At 40.3% G+C, this 22,642-nt stretch overlaps 1 protein-coding gene across 2 annotated transcripts in view; it reads left to right on the forward strand.

Annotated features, from left to right (window-relative positions):
• The window catches only part of Galnt18 (polypeptide N-acetylgalactosaminyltransferase 18), a 321,219-nt gene that overhangs the window by 240,546 nt on the left and 58,031 nt on the right, over positions 1–22,642 (forward strand). For both annotated transcript variants that reach the window (XM_013028804.1, XM_013028806.1), the window contains one exon: positions 19,573–19,758. In XM_013028804.1, coding sequence (XP_012884258.1) covers positions 19,573–19,758 — 186 coding nt within the window. The remainder of the gene's footprint in view (positions 1–19,572; positions 19,759–22,642) is intronic.

A 22,642-nucleotide genomic window follows, 5' to 3' on the forward strand; every position in this document is an offset into this window, starting at 1 on the left:
AATAAGCCAAGGTCAAGCACAGTTATTGCAAAACATTGGTAAATCCTTACTAAAATAATTTCTGAAGGATTTACTTTAAGTATAAGGAAAATGATCACAGAAGGAAATCTGGGATAAAGGAGAATGAAAATAGTAAATATGTGAACAAATCAAAATAAATATAAATGTTAACTAGTACCAGAACAACATCTGGTACAGGTTAACAATAGCATATAAGTTGGGTGGGATGATCAGAATTAAAATGCTGTTGAATGCTGATGTGGTGAGAGAGGAAAAAAGAATACTGGTTGACTGGCTGACTTGAAAAGTTGGTATTTTAAATAAGCACGTTAAAATTTTTAGGGTAGCCACAAAAGTCATCAGTGCGGAAACTGTAGCTTCCAAAGTACTGGAGGATAACTATAAAATACAAAAATGTGAAAGAAGGAAGAAATAGAAATATTGAACAGGTTGTACAAAGAGAAAACATAAAGCCAAATATATCAGTAAATTTGCATCAACTAAATTAAGAGCTAAATAATTTTAGACTACATTAAAATTTTCACTAGCTGTAGGCTATTTATAAGATCGTATCTAAAATATGATACAGAAAAGCCAAAAGTATGGAATAAGTCATTGTAGGCAGATGCCAAGAAAGAGAAAGTTGTTTTGATAACCATAGAAAAGGAATGTCTCAATCTGCTTTAGTATTAAGAGGTCTACAAAATTCATAAATGTGAAATTTATCAAGAATATAATTAGAATTTATATAAACATAATTGCCAAATCTTCAGCTGTATAAAGTAAAAATTGACAAAGCTACAAGGAAATTTCAACAGCTCCCTAACACAGCGACTTTTATGATTTTCCCCAATAAGAGATAGACCAACTTGTACATGCTTAAAAGGCACATATGGAACACCCTATCTAATGGTTGTTGAATACAGCTTCAAGAACTCATGTGACAGTTATACAAGTTGAGCACATATAGGAGTATAAAGCAAAATGCAACAAATTTCAAGGGATTAACATCCTATCCATCACATTCTCTGACCATAGTAGTATTAAGTTAGAAATTCATAACCAAAAAATGACAGTGAAAAGCTGGATTCTGGGAATTTATAAAATATGCTTCCAAATAACTTATAGGTCAAAGACAAAATTATACTGAAAAGTTGAAAGTATTTTGAATTGAATGATAACAAATATGCTATGTATTACATTAACGTGTAATATAACTAACCTAGGAGAAAGAGCATAATGTGCTATTCCTAACTTTAAAAAGAAGAGCTGAAAATTAAGAAATAAACAATATAAGTATTTAGCAAGAAAACTCTTTGTGTAATGATAAGAACAAAATCTGGTGAAATAGAAAGCTTGCACCTATGCATATAGTAGCAAGGAGTGGTTCTGGGCTCCTCTTATACATTGCTAGGTGCATTTCTGTCTCTAGGCCTGTAATCAACTTTTTCCTGGCTTAGTTTTGGTGAGGAAACCCACGGCTTGGTGCTTGGGTAGTCATCACTGCTAAGTTGCTCCATTTCTATATCTTTTCAATAGCAATACAATAGCAATTCCAGAAATTGAAATTATTATTGTAGAGGTAAATACTTGAGGCTTTCATCATGATCTTTCTGATTCAAATCCAGAAGTTCAGAGTTTTACTTAGCCTCAACAACCTGACATCTTGATGTATTTCTTTCCTCTCCATACTAAAATCCTCATTCCTAAGGACACCTACAAAATTACTTATTTACTTCATTCCCCAGAGTGCCACACCACTTTGCAACATGAAAAGAACACTAACCAACAATGCAATAACCAGAAACACTATAATTTGGGGGCATTTTATTTTTGCTCTAAGATCTTTCCCACTAGGGATGTAGAGTTAGATCCCTGTGATTTGAAGATGTCTCTTCTGATTCCTCCCTGTGCAGATATCCAAGCAAACTAATAAACAAATTCTGCTACTTCATTTTGTTCTTCGTTTTCATATTTAATTTGTATAACTATGCAAACATGTATACAATTCCAAAATCATATATCTAAAGTAAAGGAAGATTCAGAAGAGTTTACTTTTGATCACTGATCTTGCTACCTCATTTCCTCACTACTGCTAATGTAAACATTAATTTTGTTTTTGTTTTCCCTTACACTTGAGAAGATATAAGGAAGTGTTTATGTGCATATCTCTCCTCTCTTAGACAAATGGTTATATATTCTTGTTACTTTGCAGATAGATTAGAGAGAGAGAAAGATTTTTCCTTTGTAGGATACAACGGTATAATTAATTAGGTGTTGTACACATAGTTCATATATGCCTTTCATATTACCTATCTTTTGACTAGATTCCAAACATTGGAATTGTGAGATCAGAGGGTAACTGTACCTGTAATTTTCTGGACAGTGTCAGGATCTCTCCAGACAGGTGGTAGTATTGTTCCTCCAGGAACAATGAAGGTGCCAATTTCCACACAGTCATACCAATCCCACAGCATGTTGCAGGATCTCTGAGGTTTTGCCAATTCAGACAGATGAGAAATGGCTTTCAGAGTAGCTGTAATTTGCATTTCTCTTATTAAGAACTAAGTCGAAAAGCTTTTCATATGATTAAGATCATTTGCATATCTTTTTCTTTGCGAGCTGTTCATCTCTGGCCCACTTTCCTTTAAGGTTGTTCATCTTTTCTCTATTTTTAGCATCTCTGCATATTAGGCATGTTAATACTTTGCCTATCATATTATAAATTGCAAATGTTTTCTTCCAGTTTGTTACTTGTCTTTTGATGTTGCTTTTGGTGTTTGTTTTTTCCCCCTTTGCAAAGGTTTTTTTCCCTTAATGTGAATAAATCTATTGATCTTTCCTCTTGTTGTTGCCAGATTTTAAGCAATAGGAAATCTGACATGATCTCAGACTATAGAGAAATTCACCTGTGCTTTTTCTAATTATATGCATATTATTATACATTTTACATTTTAATCTCTGATTTATTCAGAATCAATCTTTCTATGCAGTGTGAAAAGAGGATATAATATCCTTGTTGCTTTTTTAAAAATGAGAGCAACCACAATTATCCTACCACTTCTGTCTTAGTCTGCTTTTTGTTACCATAGCAGAATATTTGAAGCTGGCTCACTTATAAAGAATAGAAGTTTACTTTGACTCTGGGTTCTTGAGGCTGGGAAGTATAAGATTGTGGCATTGCATCTGCCCAGCCTCAGGATCTTGTGCTCCAGTATAACATGGCAGAATCATGGAAGAAAAAGCAAACATATGCAGAAGACAAAACAAAGCAGAACCTTTATTTTACAGCATCACACTTTTGTGGTAACTGATCTGGTCCCTTAAGAGCAATAATTCATTCCCTTAATAGACAACCCAGTCGCTGAGAGCAATAGGTTTAGGGGACAGCCGAGCAAGAGCCTGACTGCTGCTGAACTTGACAGTAAGAACCAAGGTTCTGTAATGGGGCATGGGGCTGAAAGGAAGGTCAGGAACAGACAAGGAAGAGCTATCAGAGGGAGTCAGAGAGAGGCTGGTCACTGGCAGTGCAGAAGATAGCCTTTAGTGAATTCTCAGCTCATCCTACCTTACTCGGCACTTTTGGCAGAGACTTGAGTGGCAGAAAAGTACATTTATGGTAGACACTAAGAGAGTTCATGCATTTCCTGGGTGCCAACACTGGCTTGTCACTGTCTAGGAATATCTAAGATTCTGTTTAGTGGCATAACTCTTAGACAACAGAAGAATGGTATTATTCCATAAAGCAGATATATGTCTCACCGTTGGTAGTAGTTAGCTGATGATCTAAAGTCATGGGTAGTTCCCCAATTTGGAAGACAATGGTAATAATGTTAATAATAACAAGAGAACCCTCTATGTATTACGTGGTATTTGCCTATCACTTTGTGTATATTATCTCATTAGTTGTTATGATGCTTCAGGTTGTTGTTCATGCATTGTGAATTAGAACCTGGAGAAATGGAGTTAAATTGCTACTCCCTCTCCAGGAGCACTTAAGATTAGAGTCAGCCTCACTAGTTAAAAGATGCATGCCTTAATCACTGAGTTTATCCACCCTTACCTTTCAGGGGTTTTGATTCTTCATGTTTAAAGAGATAGAGACTGGTAAAATCGAGGCAGGTTCACACATGTAGACCAGGGTGTATTGGAGAAGATACACTAGATTGACTTGATGGCTCTGCCCAGAGGCCTGGAACATAAATGTCTAGGAAATCTCAGAAACCTGCTCTCATCATGGCTGTTCCCAACAAGTCATGTGGGCATTCACTAAAAACACTGAATGCAACAGTTTCAGGTAAGGCAGCCTGGCATCAGAAACCATTGTTCAGGAGCTTCTTTGTCACAGAGCACATCTTTTCCTAGCTCACCAGCCACGGAGGGACTCTGCAATTACAAAACAAGAGCTGAACAGACGCAGTTTAATAGTACATTGTAAAAAGTTTTACGGTTACTGGAGATAAGTGCAAAATTAATCCCTAAAGAACAAAGCAATTAAAAAAGTACATAATGAAGCAGTTAGCTACAAATGTTGGTGAGCAGAAGGAGAATGCCCACAGATGATTGTACTCAGGAAGGGTCCTCACACTTTGGTTTTGTTAGTAGTGTTCATTGAGGGAACCATCAAGAAGTAAGATTCATAAAAACATGTAGAAGTGATAACAATTGATCAAGGATTCTGAGTCAATTTAAAGGAAAGCTGGGCCCAGGAGGAGGAGGAGGAAACGGCTGTAAAAGCCATTATTGGAGTGATCCATGAAATTTGTTTATAGACAGTGGATTACAGAGCAGTAATGGATCAATGCTGAATTTCCTGATTTGAAGGAAAAGGTGAAAAAGCCAAAAAATCCTGGGAGACAACAAATGTATGTTAAAGCTCCCAAGAGATATTTTTTTCTCTCCCCATTTTGCTTCCTTTCTTCTTGTTCTTTAGTTGAGGTGGCTGCTGGTTAGTGTTGGACCCAGGAAGGGAGTTTCTTTAGCACCATTTTTTTGTACTTCTCACTTTCCAGGAAGGTACCATCAGGCAAGGCCTAAAATAACTGAAAGGGATCCTCCTCCTTTTGTTCCTCTTCCTCCCCTTCTTTCTTCTTTTCCATCTCCTCCTCATTCTGTTCCCTTCCTTCTCTTCCTCCTGTCAATCCTCCTTCTTCATCTCCTGTTCCTCCTCCTGCTTCCCCTCCTCCTCCTGCTTCTCTTCCTATTGCTTCTCCTTTTCCTCCTCTTCTTCCTCCTCCTCTTGCTTCTCCTTCCTCCCTACTTTCCTTACCTCCTCTTCTTGCTCAAGTAAACAGTTTTGTAATTTTTATTGACATGACCTGACACTCATAAATCTGCAATTTCAGAAGAGGAGCTTAGGGATCACCTCTCATTACAAATGTTCTTTATTTCCTAAAGCACTGCACGTACTACCTAGAGTTTTTTTTAGTCATAGAAATTATGGACCAGGAGGGACATGATTATAAGACAGATACTTCATTCAGGATTTTCATATTTCTGAAATCAGACTTTGTATTATAGATTTGGAATACATAATTAAACAGTAAATATCTTAATAAATGATCATTTATCATCCAAACCAGGTACTTCTCAGAGTAAAAATGGGGTACTTACAAATAATTACACTGCTGAGCTAAAAATCAATCCTTCTTCATTAAAAAAAAGTATAAACTAGTACATTAAATATAATTGTCCTGAGCAATCCAGGACATCTGAATACTCAGAATTTTCTGTGCACATTTAGTGCAGTTTATTCATCTGACATGATTTGATGGGTACCTGCCACATGCACGATACCAAATTTGAAAGCAAGCACACATTTCAAAGGTAAATACAAGCCTATCACTATGTTGAAGATTTTTTGTTTTGTTTTGTTTTTGCACTAATAGTATAATGGGGTAAAAGTAAAACTTGGTAAATGGAACAACAAGCAAAACAGATGCATAGTGACAATGTGTAGTTAGGGCTATGGTTAGTTGCCTGAAGCAGACTTCATGCACAGAAATTTCCTTTCTAGTCATCATGGAGACTGAAAGTTCAGGAATGGGGTACAGCATGGTTTGATCAGGTAAAGGCTCTATTTCCACGTTATAGACAGCTATCCCCTCTCCACATCCTCACATGACAAGGATCTCTGATATCCCTTCCTCTTAGCATGGCACAAGTTTTATTAGTGCTCTACTCTGATGACCTCATTTAATCAGAATCACCTCTTAAGAGAATTATCTACAAAACAGTCTCATAAGGAATTAGATATTCAATATAGGAAGGGAGAGTACACAAACCAGTCCATAACAAATGCTATAACTAGAAGAAGAAAAAAAACACAGATGTATACCAGAAAGTTAAGAATTTTGTGTTAGGTTTAGTGACAAAATTCCCAACTCTTGTAACAGTGCCTGATACATACTAAGCACTCAATAAATCAAGAATGAGATTAAACTGAAACACAGGAAGCATACTAAGCATTCTAAGTTTAGAAAATGAATTGGGGGATGACAGAAGTTTAAGGAAAGACACATGTCAGGATGCTCTGCATGGACATGTCCACACAAAGATAATAGTGACTTGGACCATAATGTTGGCTGTGCAGATGGAAATAAGGTATTAAATTCAAGCTAGACATGGAGATGACTGTACTTTCTCATGTGCTGATGTGGAGGGGGAGGATTTGATTACAAAGTAAAGGTGCATTAGGAAGAAGACTCAGGCACAGATGGATCAGCAGGAAATCAGGAAGGAAATCAAGAACTTTGTTTTGGACAAGATGAGCTTGACATATCTGAATGACTCAAAGATTCCATGTAGACAGTTGGGCATATAAATCTGCAGCTTAGAGGAATGCAATATGTTTCTTCCTGCCCTAAGAAGATTCTGAGATAGCAATGGTGAACCTTATAATCAGTGGACTCTTACAGAGGTAATAATCATAGGTAATATTTATTAGGATCTAAATTTGTGCCAGGTGATAAAATAAACCCTCTCTATATGTTCTTTCCTTTAATACTCCTGCATATTTTGGGAGTTAGTTTTATCTCCATTTCACAAAAAAGAAACCTGAAAGATGAAGTAAAACTCTCCCTCTTTGCAGATGACATGGTCTTGTATTTAAAGAATCCCATGGACTCCACTCCCAAATTACTCAAGCTGATTCGAAACTTTGGCAAAGTAGCAGGGTATAAAATTAACCCTCAAAAACCAATGGCTTTTCTGTATGCCAACAAGGAGAAGAGTGTGGCTGAACTCAGGAAAGCAACTCCTTTTGTAATAGCCCCACAAAAACTAAAGTATCTAGAAGCTAACTAACTAAAGAAGTGAAGGACCTCTATGATGAAAACTTTAAAAACTTAAAAAAGGAAATTAAAGCAGAACTTAGGAAGTAGAAAAACCTCCCATGTTCTTGGATTGGGAGGATTAACATCGTGAAAATGGCAATACTTCCAAAATTAACATACAAATTCAATGCAAATTGCAACGATGTACGTTTCTGAAATACAGAAAACAGTCCAAAAATTCATATGGAACAATAAAAGACCCTGAATAGCAAAAAGGATCCTCAACGGAAAGAACACTGCTGGAGGAATATCAATACCAAATTTCAAACTCTACTACAAAGCCATAGTAATCAAAACAGCTTGGTACTGGCACAAGAACAGACTTCAGGACCAATGGAATAGAATTGAAAACCCAGAAATGAACCTAAAGACCTATAGCCACCTAATCTTTGGTAAGGGAGCTAAAAAAAATAGAATGGAAGAAAGACATCCTTTTCAGTAAATGGAGCTGGCAAAATTGGTTAATAACCTGTAGAAAACTAAAGCTAGATCCTTATATAGCACCCTGAACCAAAATCAACTCCAAATGGGTCAAAGACCTCGAGTAAAAGCAGACACCCTGAAAACATTACAGGATGGAATAGGAGAAACCCTAGGGCTCCTTGGCACAGGCCAAAATTTCTTAATAGAGACCCAGAAACACACAAATCAAAGAAAAGTTGGACAAATGGGATTGCATGAAGCTGCAGAGCTTCTGCATGGCAAAGGACATAGCTACCAAGACCAATAGAAAGCTCATGGATTGGGAGAAGATCTTCACTAGTCCTAAAACAGACAAGGGTCTCATATCTAAAATATACTTAGAACTAAAAAAATTAAATCCCTAAAAACAAATCTTCAAAGAAACAACTACCCGATAAATAAGTGGGCTAAAGACTTAAAGAGAAACTTCTCTGAAGAAGAAATAAGAATGGCCAATAGACACATGAAGAAATGCTCCATTTCTCTAAACCATTTTTTTCCTACAAATTGTGTGTGTGTGTGTGTGTGTGTGTGTGTGTGTGTGTGTGTGTGTGTGTGTGTGTATAATGGAATTCTATACCTCCATCAGAAATAATGACACCTCATTTGTTAGGAAATAACTAGTATACATCTAGGATAATCTTATAAGTAGAAAAAAAATCAAAAGCTATGCACTTAGGACCATATAATGTTTGATAGGAAATGTACTCATTATCTTACTCATGTAACTGTAACCCCTCTGTACAGTATTTTTACAATAAAAAATGTACAAAAAATAAACATTAAAAATAAATCTAATAGAAGTCCTAAAAGATAAAATGAGTTGCCCAAACCCAACAAATCAGCAAGTAGGAATTGGAGGACTTCATACCAAGACTGGTCCAGAAACAGTGTTCTGAACCATGGTGACTTCCTGTCTCAAAAGACAAGCTCCCATGGGTAGACAATATCTTACTCTGCTTCTAAAGTATCATGTGCCCTTGAACTCCAGTTTTCTGGGGTTCAAGCCAATGGAGCTCCAGAAAATGGGAATTAGAGGATTTAATGCCAAGACTGCAGTGTCTAGAACCCGTGTTCTGAACCACAATGACTTCATGTCTCTCAACAGGCAGGTTCCCCAAAATAGACCATATTCTACTCAGCTTCTAAGTTTCATATTGCCTTGAATTCAGTTTGCTTACCTGGGCAGTGGTGGGAGCTAATGAATGAAGTCCCCTTCAGTCCTGCTCAATCACAAGGCTGATCTCCTTTGGAAATCCCGATATCAATGCAGGTAGGTATAAATGTCCCTTTCCAAGATGTCACTGTGTTGCCCAAGCTGACCATTCATTCTGATGTGCATGAAAAAGACAAATCTCCTTAAGAGAAGTCGAGGCACACCAACTTTTATACCTTGAATTGCAGCCCAGTAAAGGGAAGCTCCTTAGAACAAATAGTATTTATAAATGGAGAAGGTTCAGCATTTCAGCTTCTCTTTATCATCTGAATGACAGCCAGGACAGCCCCAGTGATCCGCATGTAGAGTAGCTTGCCCCCATGTCTGCTCCAGGGTCTGCTTCAGCTTCTACCTGCCCTATCTCAATACATTGGGAATGTCATCAGATAGTCCTTGCTGTGCTGAGGATAGCAGTATACTCAATGTTCCTGGTTGCACTAGATTTTGGGGACAGCCTTCCTGACTTACAATGGCAGTACTCTTAGACAGGAGCTCAGAGTCAGCCCGTGGGCCAATGTCACCCTTTGGAGGGGGTGGGTGGCATCTGGTATGGATAGCCAATTTGAATTTGATTGGGACATGTTAATGAACCATTCATATGTGTGGGATTTGTTTCTGATTAGATTAAGCATCAGAGAGAGGAAAGAAGCAGCCACTGATTAAAGACATAAAAAAGGAAACACTTTAAATGAGTAAGTGGTTCATCTTCATACAGCGAAGTATAAATTAAACATCGTTTGGGTGGTCCACTTTGAATAGCAGTTGGATGGAGCACGCATATCCCCCCACAGAGAAGGCTTCTTACAGCAATTGAAAGGAACTTAACCCACCAGAGAGGGCTCTGAATGCACAGAGTAAATAGATAGGCTGTTATCTAAGCAAAATGATTCTAAGATTAAGATGGGGAAGCTTTTATTTGGATTTTAGAAAAATGGCCTGTGAATCCTGTGACATTCAAGCTGATTTTCATTCTCTGGCAGTAGACAGGATAGTAATGGGGGCCAGAGATCTTAGTTCAAAATAAGGAAGTGATTAAAGTAGACAGCAGAAGTGTCAATGGGAACTGATTTAGAACCTGCCTAATATTTCTGTGTCTGAGCTTAAGGCTTCTGTAGAGTTTTGCTCGATACATGTGTCTGGGTTTGGAATAATCCACCTTCCCAGCTTCTTGCAGTATGAAGGGTTTAGCCCCTTTTAAATGCTGTGTCTACTGACCAGGGCCAGAGATACCTTTGGCTTACTCCACTATTGAGCTGTGTGTGATCAAACCATCTGCTCTGGCTGGTTTCTCCCTTGGTTTCCTGCCCTCTGCTCTGATTTTGACCTTGAGCCTGACCAGACTCTCACCAATAGCCCGTTTTACAGATGTCTTATCAGCTGCTAGTGGAGTTCTGTCCTGAATGAACTCATCAACTGAAATTAGGGTTCCCTCTCTCTCTCTCTCTCTCATCTTCAGCTTTCATCTGCCAAATGTGGATTGAATTCCTGGCTGCTGCCTAAAGGAACCAAGCTTCTCTGGTCACCTTGCCTCTATACATAGGTAGCATCAGAGACGACAACAGTAGCCACAAAACTCAGAGCTTTAACCTAGGAAAAGTTTATTGCCTGCTCAGAGCACAGTCCCCTGAAGGATGAGAGAGTCTAGTGGAAAATTTTCTTCAGGAGATGATTAAAGGACTCAGGCTGATTTTTTTCAAGGATTCAGTATTTGTGAAGTTCAAAGCCACTCTGGCTTAAAACATCCAGTGGATGGATTGGGTGGCAGAAGAATGCACAGGGAAGGCAATGTTAGATATTTGCCCATTTTATCTGGAAAATGACTACTTGTTATTTCCTTTCTCTCATCTCATTGGTTAGAACTTCTCACATGATCCCTTCCAACTTCAAGAGGTAGGGGCTGGGAGATGTAGAGACTTCTAGATGTTGGTCAGTAACAGGAACTTCGGTCACACTCTTGGAGACTACTCCAAGACACTTCAACCCCAGTATGTCCATGCCTGACTCCAGATATGAATTTTGAGCTTGACCAAACAAGCTCTCCTTGTTCAGAACCTTTAGAGTTGTGTTTTAATCTCAAAGCCCAAAAAATGGCAAGACGATCCTCATGAAATTATTTCCCTGAATTCCTGTGGTCTAATCTTCATAGGCAGAGCATTACGGTCTAAGGAAAAGCAGGGACCGTTAGTTACAGTGGATCCTTAGCTGAGGTCCCCTAACTTGCCCCTAGATTTTCCTTTAGGTAAGCAACAATTTTCTACATATCCCAAATCCCTTCAAAAACAGCCTCATAAGTTTTTCTTTGTAAAAAGCTCCTAGACATTCCAAACAGGCTTATCTCTCCTTGGAATTCTGCCAGCTAAATCCTTCTGCTGCCTGGTGATAGTTATGAAGGATTCCTTTCAGATGGGGAAACTGCTTTGAGTGTTTCTTGGGACGAGCCCAAACATTCAGACTCTTCAGGGACACCTTCCATTAAAAAAAAAAAAAAGCATCATGCTTTCCAAAGTATTCATTGCAAGAACTCTTGAGAAAGGATATACCTAGGGAACAGTTTTCCTAGGAGCCTGATGGAAAGATAAGCATTGTCAGATTTTAAACCTCTTTCCTTATGCCTTAAAATATCTAAATAGCTACCCTAGGAAACTTGTGGGAATACAAGGTAGAGTCTGCGGAGGATAACTTAGAACAACAGCCTAATTTTTGATCCTTCATTTATGCAGTAAATATTAAGCACTTCTAGTATACCAGACTATGTAAACAACTAGAGCCACATCAATGAGTGCCGGAAGACATGAGCTTTGTCCCAGAGTCTGGTATTATGGGTCAGTATTAGAGATGAAGCACCATCTTACTTGTAATCAGGAGAGGCTAAAAATTAAAATTTCAAGGGTGACATTGTCCAAAAAGAATTATACTCTTTGCCTGACTTATGTAACTGTAACCTTCTGTATATCATCTTTATAATAACAATTTCAAAATTTGAAAAAATTAAAATCGCAGAGAGAGAATTTTATGGCCATCAAATTGAGGAAAAGTGGAAAAAAAACCAGACAGTGTGAAATGTTGGCAAGGATATTAAGCAGTGTAAGAGTCATCCATGCTGGAGAAAGTATTTTTTGGTTGTACAACTTGGAAGAGTTTCACTTTCCATGGGAACATTGACTCTATGTTTAACTTATGCCCCAGAAATATTTCTGTACATGGAAAGAGACCCACTCTTGTATCCCAGGAGACACATATAAGAATGGTTCAAGGAATGCCATTCTAAGTGGAAACAAGTCTGCCAACAACAGGAGAATGCATAAATGAGTTGCTGTGTATTTATACCATAGAACACTAGAGTGAGAAAAATAAATGAAGCAAAAAAAGGCACATAAAATGGAACAATGTGATTTGGATTGGTAGCAAAGATAGTATTAACAAAATGCAGTATAATGAATTATCTTTGGAGGTAAAGAGGTACACCAGAAGTTTCTAAGAGATGGCCACAGCACTGTTTCTTAAGTTGGAGAGGTATGCAAAATATGTGCTTAAATAATACATAATTTTTCTCTCTGTCTCTGTCTCTGTCTCTGTTTCTCTGTCTGTCTGTCTGTCTCTCTCTCTCTCTCTTTCTCACACACACACACAGTCATTTTTACCAAAGTTAGAGCAGCCACGGAAGGCAAGTGGGAACTACAGTGGCATATAAATTTGTACAAGGAAGAATTTCAGTACAAGGATAGTGTTGGGAAGATAGAGATCCATGAACATAGTCTAGCCACCCCCCCCCGCACTCCCCAAATAAAGAGAGAAGTTGGTATAACTGTACAGTAGTGGATGTGAGAAGAGGCTATAGGGAGTAGAAAGGGCTATTCTCAGAGGTCTGACAAGTCTTCTTACGTTCTATGAACCTTTGAACACTAAAAATTGCAAATATTAGACTGAGAGATTTTGGATAAGTTTTTTCTCTGCATGTACATCATCTATAATCCTAAGTCTTTCTTATATCCTTGACCCTGGTTTGCTGATGGCCTCTGGATAGTATGCTAGCCTTGTCAAGATATAGCCTCTTCTTCATATTCCCATGCAGGACTATGCATAAGAAGTGGCAAATAGGATGCTTCGAGAGTAAGTACCCTGCCCAGCCTGTTTGTTTACCTGAACCTTAGACCCTATGACCGTTCTAGTCCCCTTCCAGTCCTCAGGCCAGAGGTTTGGCTGCATCACCCAGTCTTCCTCCCTGAACTCTGCCTATAGCTCTGGCTTTCCACTTTTGTCTCGGTTTTTTATAGCCAAGTTAGGTGAGACAGCTACACATAAAAAGATAATTAATCACATAAGCCAAGAAATCAGGATTACATAAATGGTATAAATCATATGTTCCAAGAGGTTTAAGGAACTGGGTCATACTGGCTTTGGATACATGGCAAGTATCAAGGAGGCTTTCTGGGTGACAAGAAAAGGAGGGATAGTTTGCCAAGAATAAATCATTCTGTGACGGTCCTAAAAGAGATAAAGGCTGATAATGATTTGGGATGTTTTCCTGGTTATATGGCAATGAAATACAAGGTTGTATTTCACTACTGCCAATTCCATATCTATGGTCAACATAACCCACTGAACATGCTTTTCCTTTGAGCCTGGAGAGAGCCATGGAATCCTTCTCAACAGAAGACATTAAGTGACTGGATATGACTCAAGAGTCATATCATTGCTACTCCTGTCTCATACTATGGACTTGATCACAAGTCTTTGAGCAAGAGAGATCATCAAACTTCATCCTGTTACTTGGTCTCAGTATTTTTCAATTATAACCCAGTTTACAACTTCATTAGTTGTGTGTCAAATACTGGGCATCACTGTAGTACTAATACAAATTAACAGTCATAAGGTGAAAAGTCAAAGGGATCTAAGATGCCAGCTTCTCCTGTTTGCCACAGGAAGTAAGTAAGACTTATTTATATATGTGGAAAACACAGACACAACCCCCTGAGTAGCTCCCATTTCATGAAGAAAAACAGACCTGACCTCCTCGAATCCACTACAGGCCTCGCTTTGCTTGTGGGAGTTTCCTCACACTGTATCACTTTTAAACTGCCCCCCTGCCACTCCCAGGAAATCATTATAAGTAACTGATATCCGAGGGCAGGTCTGAGTCAGTGGCTAATGGTGGCAGAACCAGTATTCAAAGCTTTTCTACAGGTTTCTAAGATGGATTTGCCTTCCTCAAATTTCAGGCCAGTCCAGAACTGGCCACAGAATCAGGGCTTCTTTGTTGAATGGCAACCCCTTTGTACAACTTCTTAAAGATGATAATAAAAAAAAGAATAGGAAATGAGGTATAAAGGTATTCAGAAGGGGCCTGACTTGGACTATGTAGGGAGGGATTGTGGAGGAGGTCATGGCTCAGATCTGAGGAAATCATTTCTCACAAATCTGCCTTAAGTTCTTTTCCCATCTGTGGGGCTGGCTCAGCAGCTCCTCTGAGGCACTTACAATGTTTGTGAGGTCAGGGGTTTTTGCTATAGTGGGTTCATGATTCCATAAGACAAAGCCACCTGCTATCACCCATGCTTATTTGAGGACTTCCTAGGTCTTACAACATTAATTCAAGTGCTGTAGCCAAAGTATGTCTCTGATTATAGCAGTAGGCACTTAAATGTCAGAGTGTTGCTGAAAAACTGCTTGGGTTTGAAGGAATTCATTGTGTTTGGTAAAATCTGGCTACATTTTATGTTTATGGCCTTTATTAAGGCATCCAGCTGAACTAGTTACATCCATGTCTCTATAGTCAGTGAAAGACCTGTACTCTCAAAATCACTCATTCAAATAATAGCTATTGAAATATAGACCTTGGTTTCAAGGGTTGCTGTATATATACAAAAATAAACAGGCATAATCCCCATTTTCATGAAACTCAGAAACCAGTTTGAGGAAACAAACATAAATGTAAGTTGAGTAAATGTTCTTAAGAATATGAATGAGGAGACTGCAGTCATAAAATTCAATGCACATTCTACAAAATTAAGATAATTGAGAGAAGGGGGGGTTGAGAGGGATAGGGGAGAAGGCTGAAAGGGGTGACATTGATCAGGATGCACTGGGGTTGGAGATTTCGTGCAAGAGCCCACAAGGCCCTGTGTTTGTCCCTCAGCTCTGCAAAGAAAAGAAAACAAAATTCAATCTGTTCATAAACCGCTTTGTTGAATGGCAACCCCTTTGTACAACTTCTTAAAGATGATAATAAAAAAAAAGAATAGGAAATGAGGTATAAAGGTATTCAGAAGGGGCCTGACTTGGACTATGTAGGTCAAAGAAGTTGATGTTTAACTGAAATAATAAGTGAGGGAAATGATTCCAGGAAGGGGGACTAGCAGCAAGCACAGAGTTATAGACACAGGAAATACTTAATGCGGTCAAGCAACACACTGCTCAGTGCTGTCCAGAAGTGACGTGTTGTCTGGTGTCCCCAGTGTCTGTATGATTTGGTACGTGCTTTCAGCTTACTTTATGAGCTACATATTTTTTGGAGTGTTTGGCAGTACTAGGATTTGAACTCTGGGACTTAACACTGGTAAGGCAGGTACTGTACAACTTCAGGCTTTTTTATTGCTTATAGTGCTCTGTTTCCTATGACTTCTGGGTCTTTATTTCTTAGCCACCTCTTTGGGACCTACCCACCTCTCTCTGTGTCTTTCTCTCTCTTTCTCCTCTCTTCTCCATTCCTTTCTAGAGCTTACAATTCTAAACTGTCCTTCTACCCACAATTCCATCCTTTGCCCAGTGGCCCTGCTTCCCATAATCCTCCTTGGCCATATCTTCCATCTGACTTGGGTCCTGCCATCTTGGGGCACTTGTGAATTAGCCATTTCCTAGGCCAAAGCCAACTTGGTCAGGGACCTACCTCTTTAGCCATGACTAAGCCCTTTTTACTCCCATGCACTCAGCCCTTTTTACTCTTAATGTTTTTAGATAGTCTTGTGCTTTTGCCTAGGCTAGCCCCAGACTATGACCCTCCTACCCCTGCCTCTGAATAGCTGTGTACCAACACCCCCAGCCCATGCCAGATCCTTTTCTCTTGCTTCCTCATTCCCTGATTCTCCCAAGCCTCCATGAAAGTTTCATGACATCATCTTCCACATGGTCCAAATGCCAGGGAGTGTCTTTGAGATCCCATCTGGATAAGATTTTTTTGAGACTCTTTCTTAGGTTTAGCCTTTGGTCACTGAAGGCTCTTCCAGACATTGGTAAACACAAGCATGTCCTCCCTCCCTCCTTCCCTAACTTCCTTCTTCCCTTCTTCCCTCCCTCTTTTTATTCTTCCATTCCTATCTCCCTCCATTCTTTTCTCCTCTCCCTTTCTTCCCACTTGTCTTGTTGTAGCTCAGGTTGACATCAAACTCATAATCTTCCTGCCTCTGCTTCCTGAGAGCTGGGATCGCAGGCATGCTCTACCACAGGCCTTGTCTGGGTGACTCCCATGTCATTGGTAGGGTCCAGAAATGTTACACATTCCCAGGATTACATGCTGTCAAGAACCAAAGGCTGTATCCAAGGCAAATGTTATCCCTTCTCCAGAAACCAAGCTCCTTTCCAGAGAGAGAAGGGGCCTGCAGCTTCTCTGCATTAACAAGGCCTCTTGGTCTCTGAGCATTGAGCTGCCTTCTGGGAAGGCAGCCTGTCCTTTACAGCCTGCACGCTCCTCAAAAGTTATTGTACAGAAAAAGCCAAATAGCACCAGCTGTAAAACTATAAAACAACAATAGGCAGAATCTGAGGGTTTCCATATTCTGGGCACTCCAGAAAAGGCTTCGTGAGGCTGCAGCCCTGTATGATATCCCCTGGCATGTGAGTTACTTAGACCAGAGGTTAGTAGCCCTCCAAAAAAACACCTGAGTGGTACCTGTCAGGACAGGAATCGTCTGAAATTCTTGTTGCCATATGCTTGACATTTTAACTTCCTCCACCGCTGTCCATGTGGGGCCCACACTGAGGCTGACACAGGATGAAACTACTGCCCGTATAACTGGTCATCCTCCTCCACTGGATGGAATGGAGGCCTGGGAGAGAAGCAGACTTTCAAAGACACACAGCAACGAGTGGCAGAGGTAAAATCTGAATCCAGGTCTCACTGACTCCAGTGCTGTGCTATTAAAACACAGGCACTCAACTCCTAGGTAGCTGCTTCCCACCTCTTGCTGGAAACCTATGATTCTTCCTGAGCCTCACTTAATGTGTGTCTAAAGGAGAGCTTGATGGTATGCTTAGAGAAAGTTTTAGAGGTGGGGAGATGATCAAACAAGCAGTTGCAGTATTGCTACATGATAGGCAGCTGAGGCAAGAACCCCAGAGCACCACAGGCTCGCCAACTTTGTTGAAGGGGTACAGGGAAGTGATGGCACCTGATACCCAAACCACAATCTGAGGAAACAGAATGGAAGTGGGAAATCGTCACATGGGCAGAAATCCAGCAGTACGAGAAAAATTGAGTGTTGGAGGAAGAAAATCATTATCTGGTGTGACTGCATCTTAGAGGGAATTGGGAATTGCAGTGTAAGGTAGGTTGGTGGTGGAACCAAGCCCAAATCAGGAGCTGTGCTGGGCAAAGAGATGCCCAGTGTCCGGAGCACTCTGATCCAATTCACACCTTCAAAAGAGCACTCTAGCTGCAGTGTGGAGAGGAAAGAGGAAGAAAGAGATCAGTCATTTGGAGGTACAGAGTCCAGGAAAGATGGCTATTGTTCACTTGGATAAGGAATATGGCTACCAGGCAGAAGAGGAAAGTGAATTACCCAGATCCTTTTCCCCAACACCACCATCTTCTGGTGAAAAGTTTGCAAGTCTTATAATAACAGAGCTTTGGTATGAATCGTGTTCTGTGTTGAGTTATGGAAACATTTCACATAATAGCTCCATTCCGATAGTTGCAGGAAGAATAATTGTCTGTGTTGTCCGTGGTATATTTACCTTACATATGGACAGTTGGAACAAAGCCTACCTGAAGTTAGTCTCCTGGACTGCGCATCCTGGAAAGGAAGGAGCACAGCTAGGGACCTGCAATACCCCTCTCCTGATCCTCAGAGACTCAGGGTGTGCTAACGGCTCTCCCAGCACAGTCACCATGGGGTGCATTTGCTCTACCTTGAGCTTCTTCAGGGGTCAGACAGATCCATCTGTCGTCAATGCAGCCATGTGGCTTTCGTCTGCTTGCTCACTTGGAGTTGGAGATAACAACCACAGTATTCCACAATTTGTATAGTAAAAGTTACCATGACCAAGTGGATATAATGTACGAGACACTACATACCATTGCTCTAATTCCCTCCTCAACCTCATGAGATAGGTACTATTAGGACCTTGGTAGAGATGAAGAAACAGAAGCACAAATGAGAGGAAGTGACTCCCTCAAAGTCTCATAGCTAGGATGATGAACACAAGTAGTCTGTTTGCAAACTCTGTCCTTCACCACCACTTTTCCCTGTCTCCACATGTATGCAGTCCAGTGCCTGGTGCACAGTACTCAATGGCAAGTCTTGCTGCTTCTTTTCTATTGACTCTAACGACTATATTAAGTACAAGATGAGCTGAGGTAAGCAATGAACCAGTAAATGACGTTTTTTTGGTCATTCATAGGGCTTGAACTCTGGGCCTAGGCGCTGTCTCTCAGCTTGTCAGCTCAAGGCTAGTGCTCTACCACTTGAACCACAGCACCACTTCTGGTTTTCTAGTGGTTTATTGGAGATAAGAGTCTCACAGACTTTCCTTCCTGGGCTGGCTTTTTGAACCAGGATCCTCAGATCTCAGCCTCCTGAGTAGCTAGGATTACAGTGTGAGCCACTGGTACCTGGCCAGTAAATGACTTTCTAATAGCCTGTAGCCTGTGGGTCCTGTTGGTGTAACATGGATTAGAGGAAAAGAAGACTGACAAAGGGGATTAAGCTAAATTCAAATCTTGCTCTGTCGTGGACCCAAGTATTATCACTGGTGGCCACACATTATACATGCGGACATTCTCATCAGATCATGAAATTGCCAGGATAGTGGGTGGACATTACTCTCCAGTAAAGGTCTTTTCTTCGGAAGCTCAAAAAGCTGGTATAGAAGAAGATATTTGTTTGTTTTTTATCATGAATCCTTGCCTAGGCTCCAGAGACCCATTAGGAGATATAGAATTGAGTTGGGAGTCTCTCCTTTTCCTTTTATGTTAAGCAATATATAGGGATCATCATCAAGGGCTTTGTAAACTTGTCCCTCAAAGCAAGAAGAATCCACATCTTTGGTTGCAAAATGTCTAGTCTCTGTATTAGCTATCCAGGTGGGGCTATTGGAAGGGGAGGGGACACATAAATTCTTTGCAAATAAACTTACAGCAATGAAAATGAATTGATGACTCAATAATCTTGCTGCTATAGGACTAGAAATCAGACCCAGCTCATTCCTTCAGACAGTAAAGAAAGGGAAAGACAAAGTGAAGAGAACTGGATTTCTCTGTGATCGGGTTGAGAGGTGGTCTGTGGTGTAGTTTCGAGATGCAGGGTCTAGTCTGAGTACTGACAAGTGGCTCTTTGTCTTCTGCAGGTGTGGCAGTGTGGTGGGAGTGTGGAGGTCCTGCCCTGTTCGAGGATTGCCCACATCGAGCGAGCCCACAAGCCCTACACAGAGGACCTCACTGCTCATGTCCGCAGGAATGCTCTCAGGGTAGCTGAAGTCTGGATGGATGAATTTAAAAGCCATGTGTACATGGCATGGAACATACCCCAAGAGGTAGGGATCTCTGATGGAATTAGATTTCTTGGGGGTGTTGTGGGGGTAACAAGGGAAAAACAAGACCTGAGAATCAATTCTTTTTCCAGGAGTCACTCACAATTTCATTTGCCATAGGGAATAGACTGTCAATCCCCCAAATATGGTACATTCAGAAAAGAGAGTCATTCTGTGTCTCCAAGCTACTTTTTGCCTTTACTCTATCTAAAATGCTTGAAGGAGGGCTTGTTCTCTCGAAACCTTAGTGGCTTTGTTTTCAAATAGAAGTAGACCAGGTAGCTCCTGGTTTCCTTTCTGTTTCTCAGTCCTCAGTTGCTCTAGCAATAGGTTTTTTCGTGGCTCAGTATTCTAAATATATAAATATGCCAATATTGACAGTAATTCACAGAATATACCTTAATGTCCATGTGAACTAGACTTATGCTTCTCCATTGAACCTTTGACCAGAACAATTAGGAATTCCCACACACCTGTGAGATTTCTGTAACTATCTGGATGGAAATGGGAATATATTCCCTTAAAGACTTCCAGAAAAAAGAAAGGAAGTATAATGGACAGGTTAGGCTGTTTCTGATCTTCACAGATCCTTATCATTGCCTGCTACTGTCCTTTGTTATCTACATTTAAGAAGAGTCATGTCCCAAATGGAAATCACCTTGGAATGTTGCTGAGATGGGAGACCCACGGGTGCCAGCTATAGAATTCAAGCCTGCTTGCTATCTTGTCTACCTGGAATTTATGCTGTGTTACATTCTATATAACAGAGCTGTGTACCTGCATGACCTCTTTCTGTCCTTCCAATACTTCCCATTCCTTTGGGAGTTTTTCAGGAATTCTTTGCTTTCTTGTTAATAGAGAAAGGGCTGATCTTTGTTTAACTTCCATAGGAAAGCCCAGCGCCTTGGACTTGCCATCAAGCTAATATTTCTCTGACTAAATTACCAACAAAGTAGGTTGAACCTTGGTTGGGGGATTTAGGAAAATTTTCTCTACCACTAAGATGGGTTGCATATTCCTGTATTCCTGTTGTAGTCAGTGATTTTTAATCCATTCATAAGGGAAAAATGAGAAGCCAAGACATCTCAGCAGAGTATAGCCAACACTGATGAACCAGCCTTAGGACTGCATCTCTGAGAGTAAATGTTTCTAGGGAAACTGCCTTCTGGACTCATCTGTCACTGTGGGCATTGGATCAGAGTATTCTACACAGAGTACTAAGCCCATGGTGGTAAGAATATTAGAAGCACCAGGAAGCTCCCAAGGAGCTCACCAGAGAACATTCCAGACCCCAGGCTCTGTGCAGTAAGGACTAGAGTTCTGCCCATGATCTTTCCCTCTTCTTTCTGCTTCTCAAAGTGGCAGACTTTCCAGCCCTCCCTGGCTGCAGTTGACAGATGCTGAAATGGACAGCCACCCAGTGAACTGTAAAGAATCATGTGAGCAAAAGTAATTGAAAAATGATGAGACTCAGCGTCTGCCTGTGACCCCTCAGGGGTAGTTTAAAACAAATCAAATGGGTGGGGAGACGTGAATAGATGAATGGTAGATGGATAGATGGATAGATGGATGAATACATACATACATACATACATATATACATACATACATACATACATACATACATACATACATACATAGACACATAGATACATAGATACATAGATTAGATAGATATGGTCTCCCTCCAGGCTGAAGCCTTTGGTGGGGAAAGAAAATGTCAGCTGTTTCCTTAAAAAAACAACTTGCTCTTGATTCTCCTATTTCATGTCCAGATTCTTCCTCTTGAAACGAGTTGGCACTTTGCCACTCACCATCTATTTTTCAAGTCATATCCCAACACTCCACTGAAACTCTTTATCTAAGATCCCATAGGCTTCCCAATTGCTTAATTTAAATGGGAATTTCAAAGTCTTCAACCTACAGGATTCTACTTTTTCTTCGAAATTCCATAGCCCATTGGCTGCATCATTCCATACTTTTTAATATTGTTATTGTGAAGATACTATACAGAGAACGTCTTCATTTTTTTGCTTCTCCCAGGTTCCTCTTCCTTCCTCTGATTGCTTCAGTACTCCCCAAGGATCCCTCCTAGGCCAGCTGCTCTCATTCTCCCACTTCTCTGGGTAATCACATCTGCTCTTGGATTTAACTATACCCATATGCTGAGGACTTCCTAATTAATATCTCTGACCCTACTTGAAGACTTGTGTCTCCTCCTGCCAGCTGGACATCTCCTCCCATTGTTCCCACAGGCACTCAAGCTGAAGTTAACCAAAACTGAGCACGTCTTCTCCTAAGTCTTTTCCTGCTCTTATCCTCAGTCTCAGTTCATGATGCTACCAACTGCCCTGTCACATGAGCTTGAAACTGGCCACTATCCCGTTCTCCTTTCTCTTAATCCCATCTCATCAATCAAGCTCTCAGGTCCACTCTCCCTCCTGTCATATTTGAGTGCAGGCCTGGCCAGTATCTCTGCAACAGCCTTCAGATCTACCCTTCACAGGGCCCAATGTCATCTTGGAAAAAATTCACAATGACCAGTCTATTCCCTTGCTTTAAATCTACAAATAGCTCTCCACTGTATACAAAGTCAAGTGCCAAGTACACTGTTTGACGTGTATCTGAGCTTCAAATGCCTATCCTCTGTCTGATCTTCAGCCTCACTCCTACCACTCCTTTTTGGGGGAAAGCATAGAGTTTGTGGACTGTGGGAACTGTCTACAGCTTGGTTCATGTTGTTTATTACATGTGTGCTTTGCTCATTCTATAATCTCTGCTTGAAATTCCCTATCCTCAGTGAAGTAAGCCAGGCCCAAAGAAACATAGGTCCCATGGTTTCCCTTATTTGCAATATCTAGTATATGTATGAGTCAAGCGGAAAAGG

The sequence above is a fragment of the Dipodomys ordii genome, unplaced genomic scaffold (assembly GCF_000151885.1).
Source record: "Dipodomys ordii isolate 6190 unplaced genomic scaffold, Dord_2.0 Scaffold113, whole genome shotgun sequence".
NCBI lineage: Eukaryota > Metazoa > Chordata > Mammalia > Rodentia > Heteromyidae > Dipodomys > Dipodomys ordii.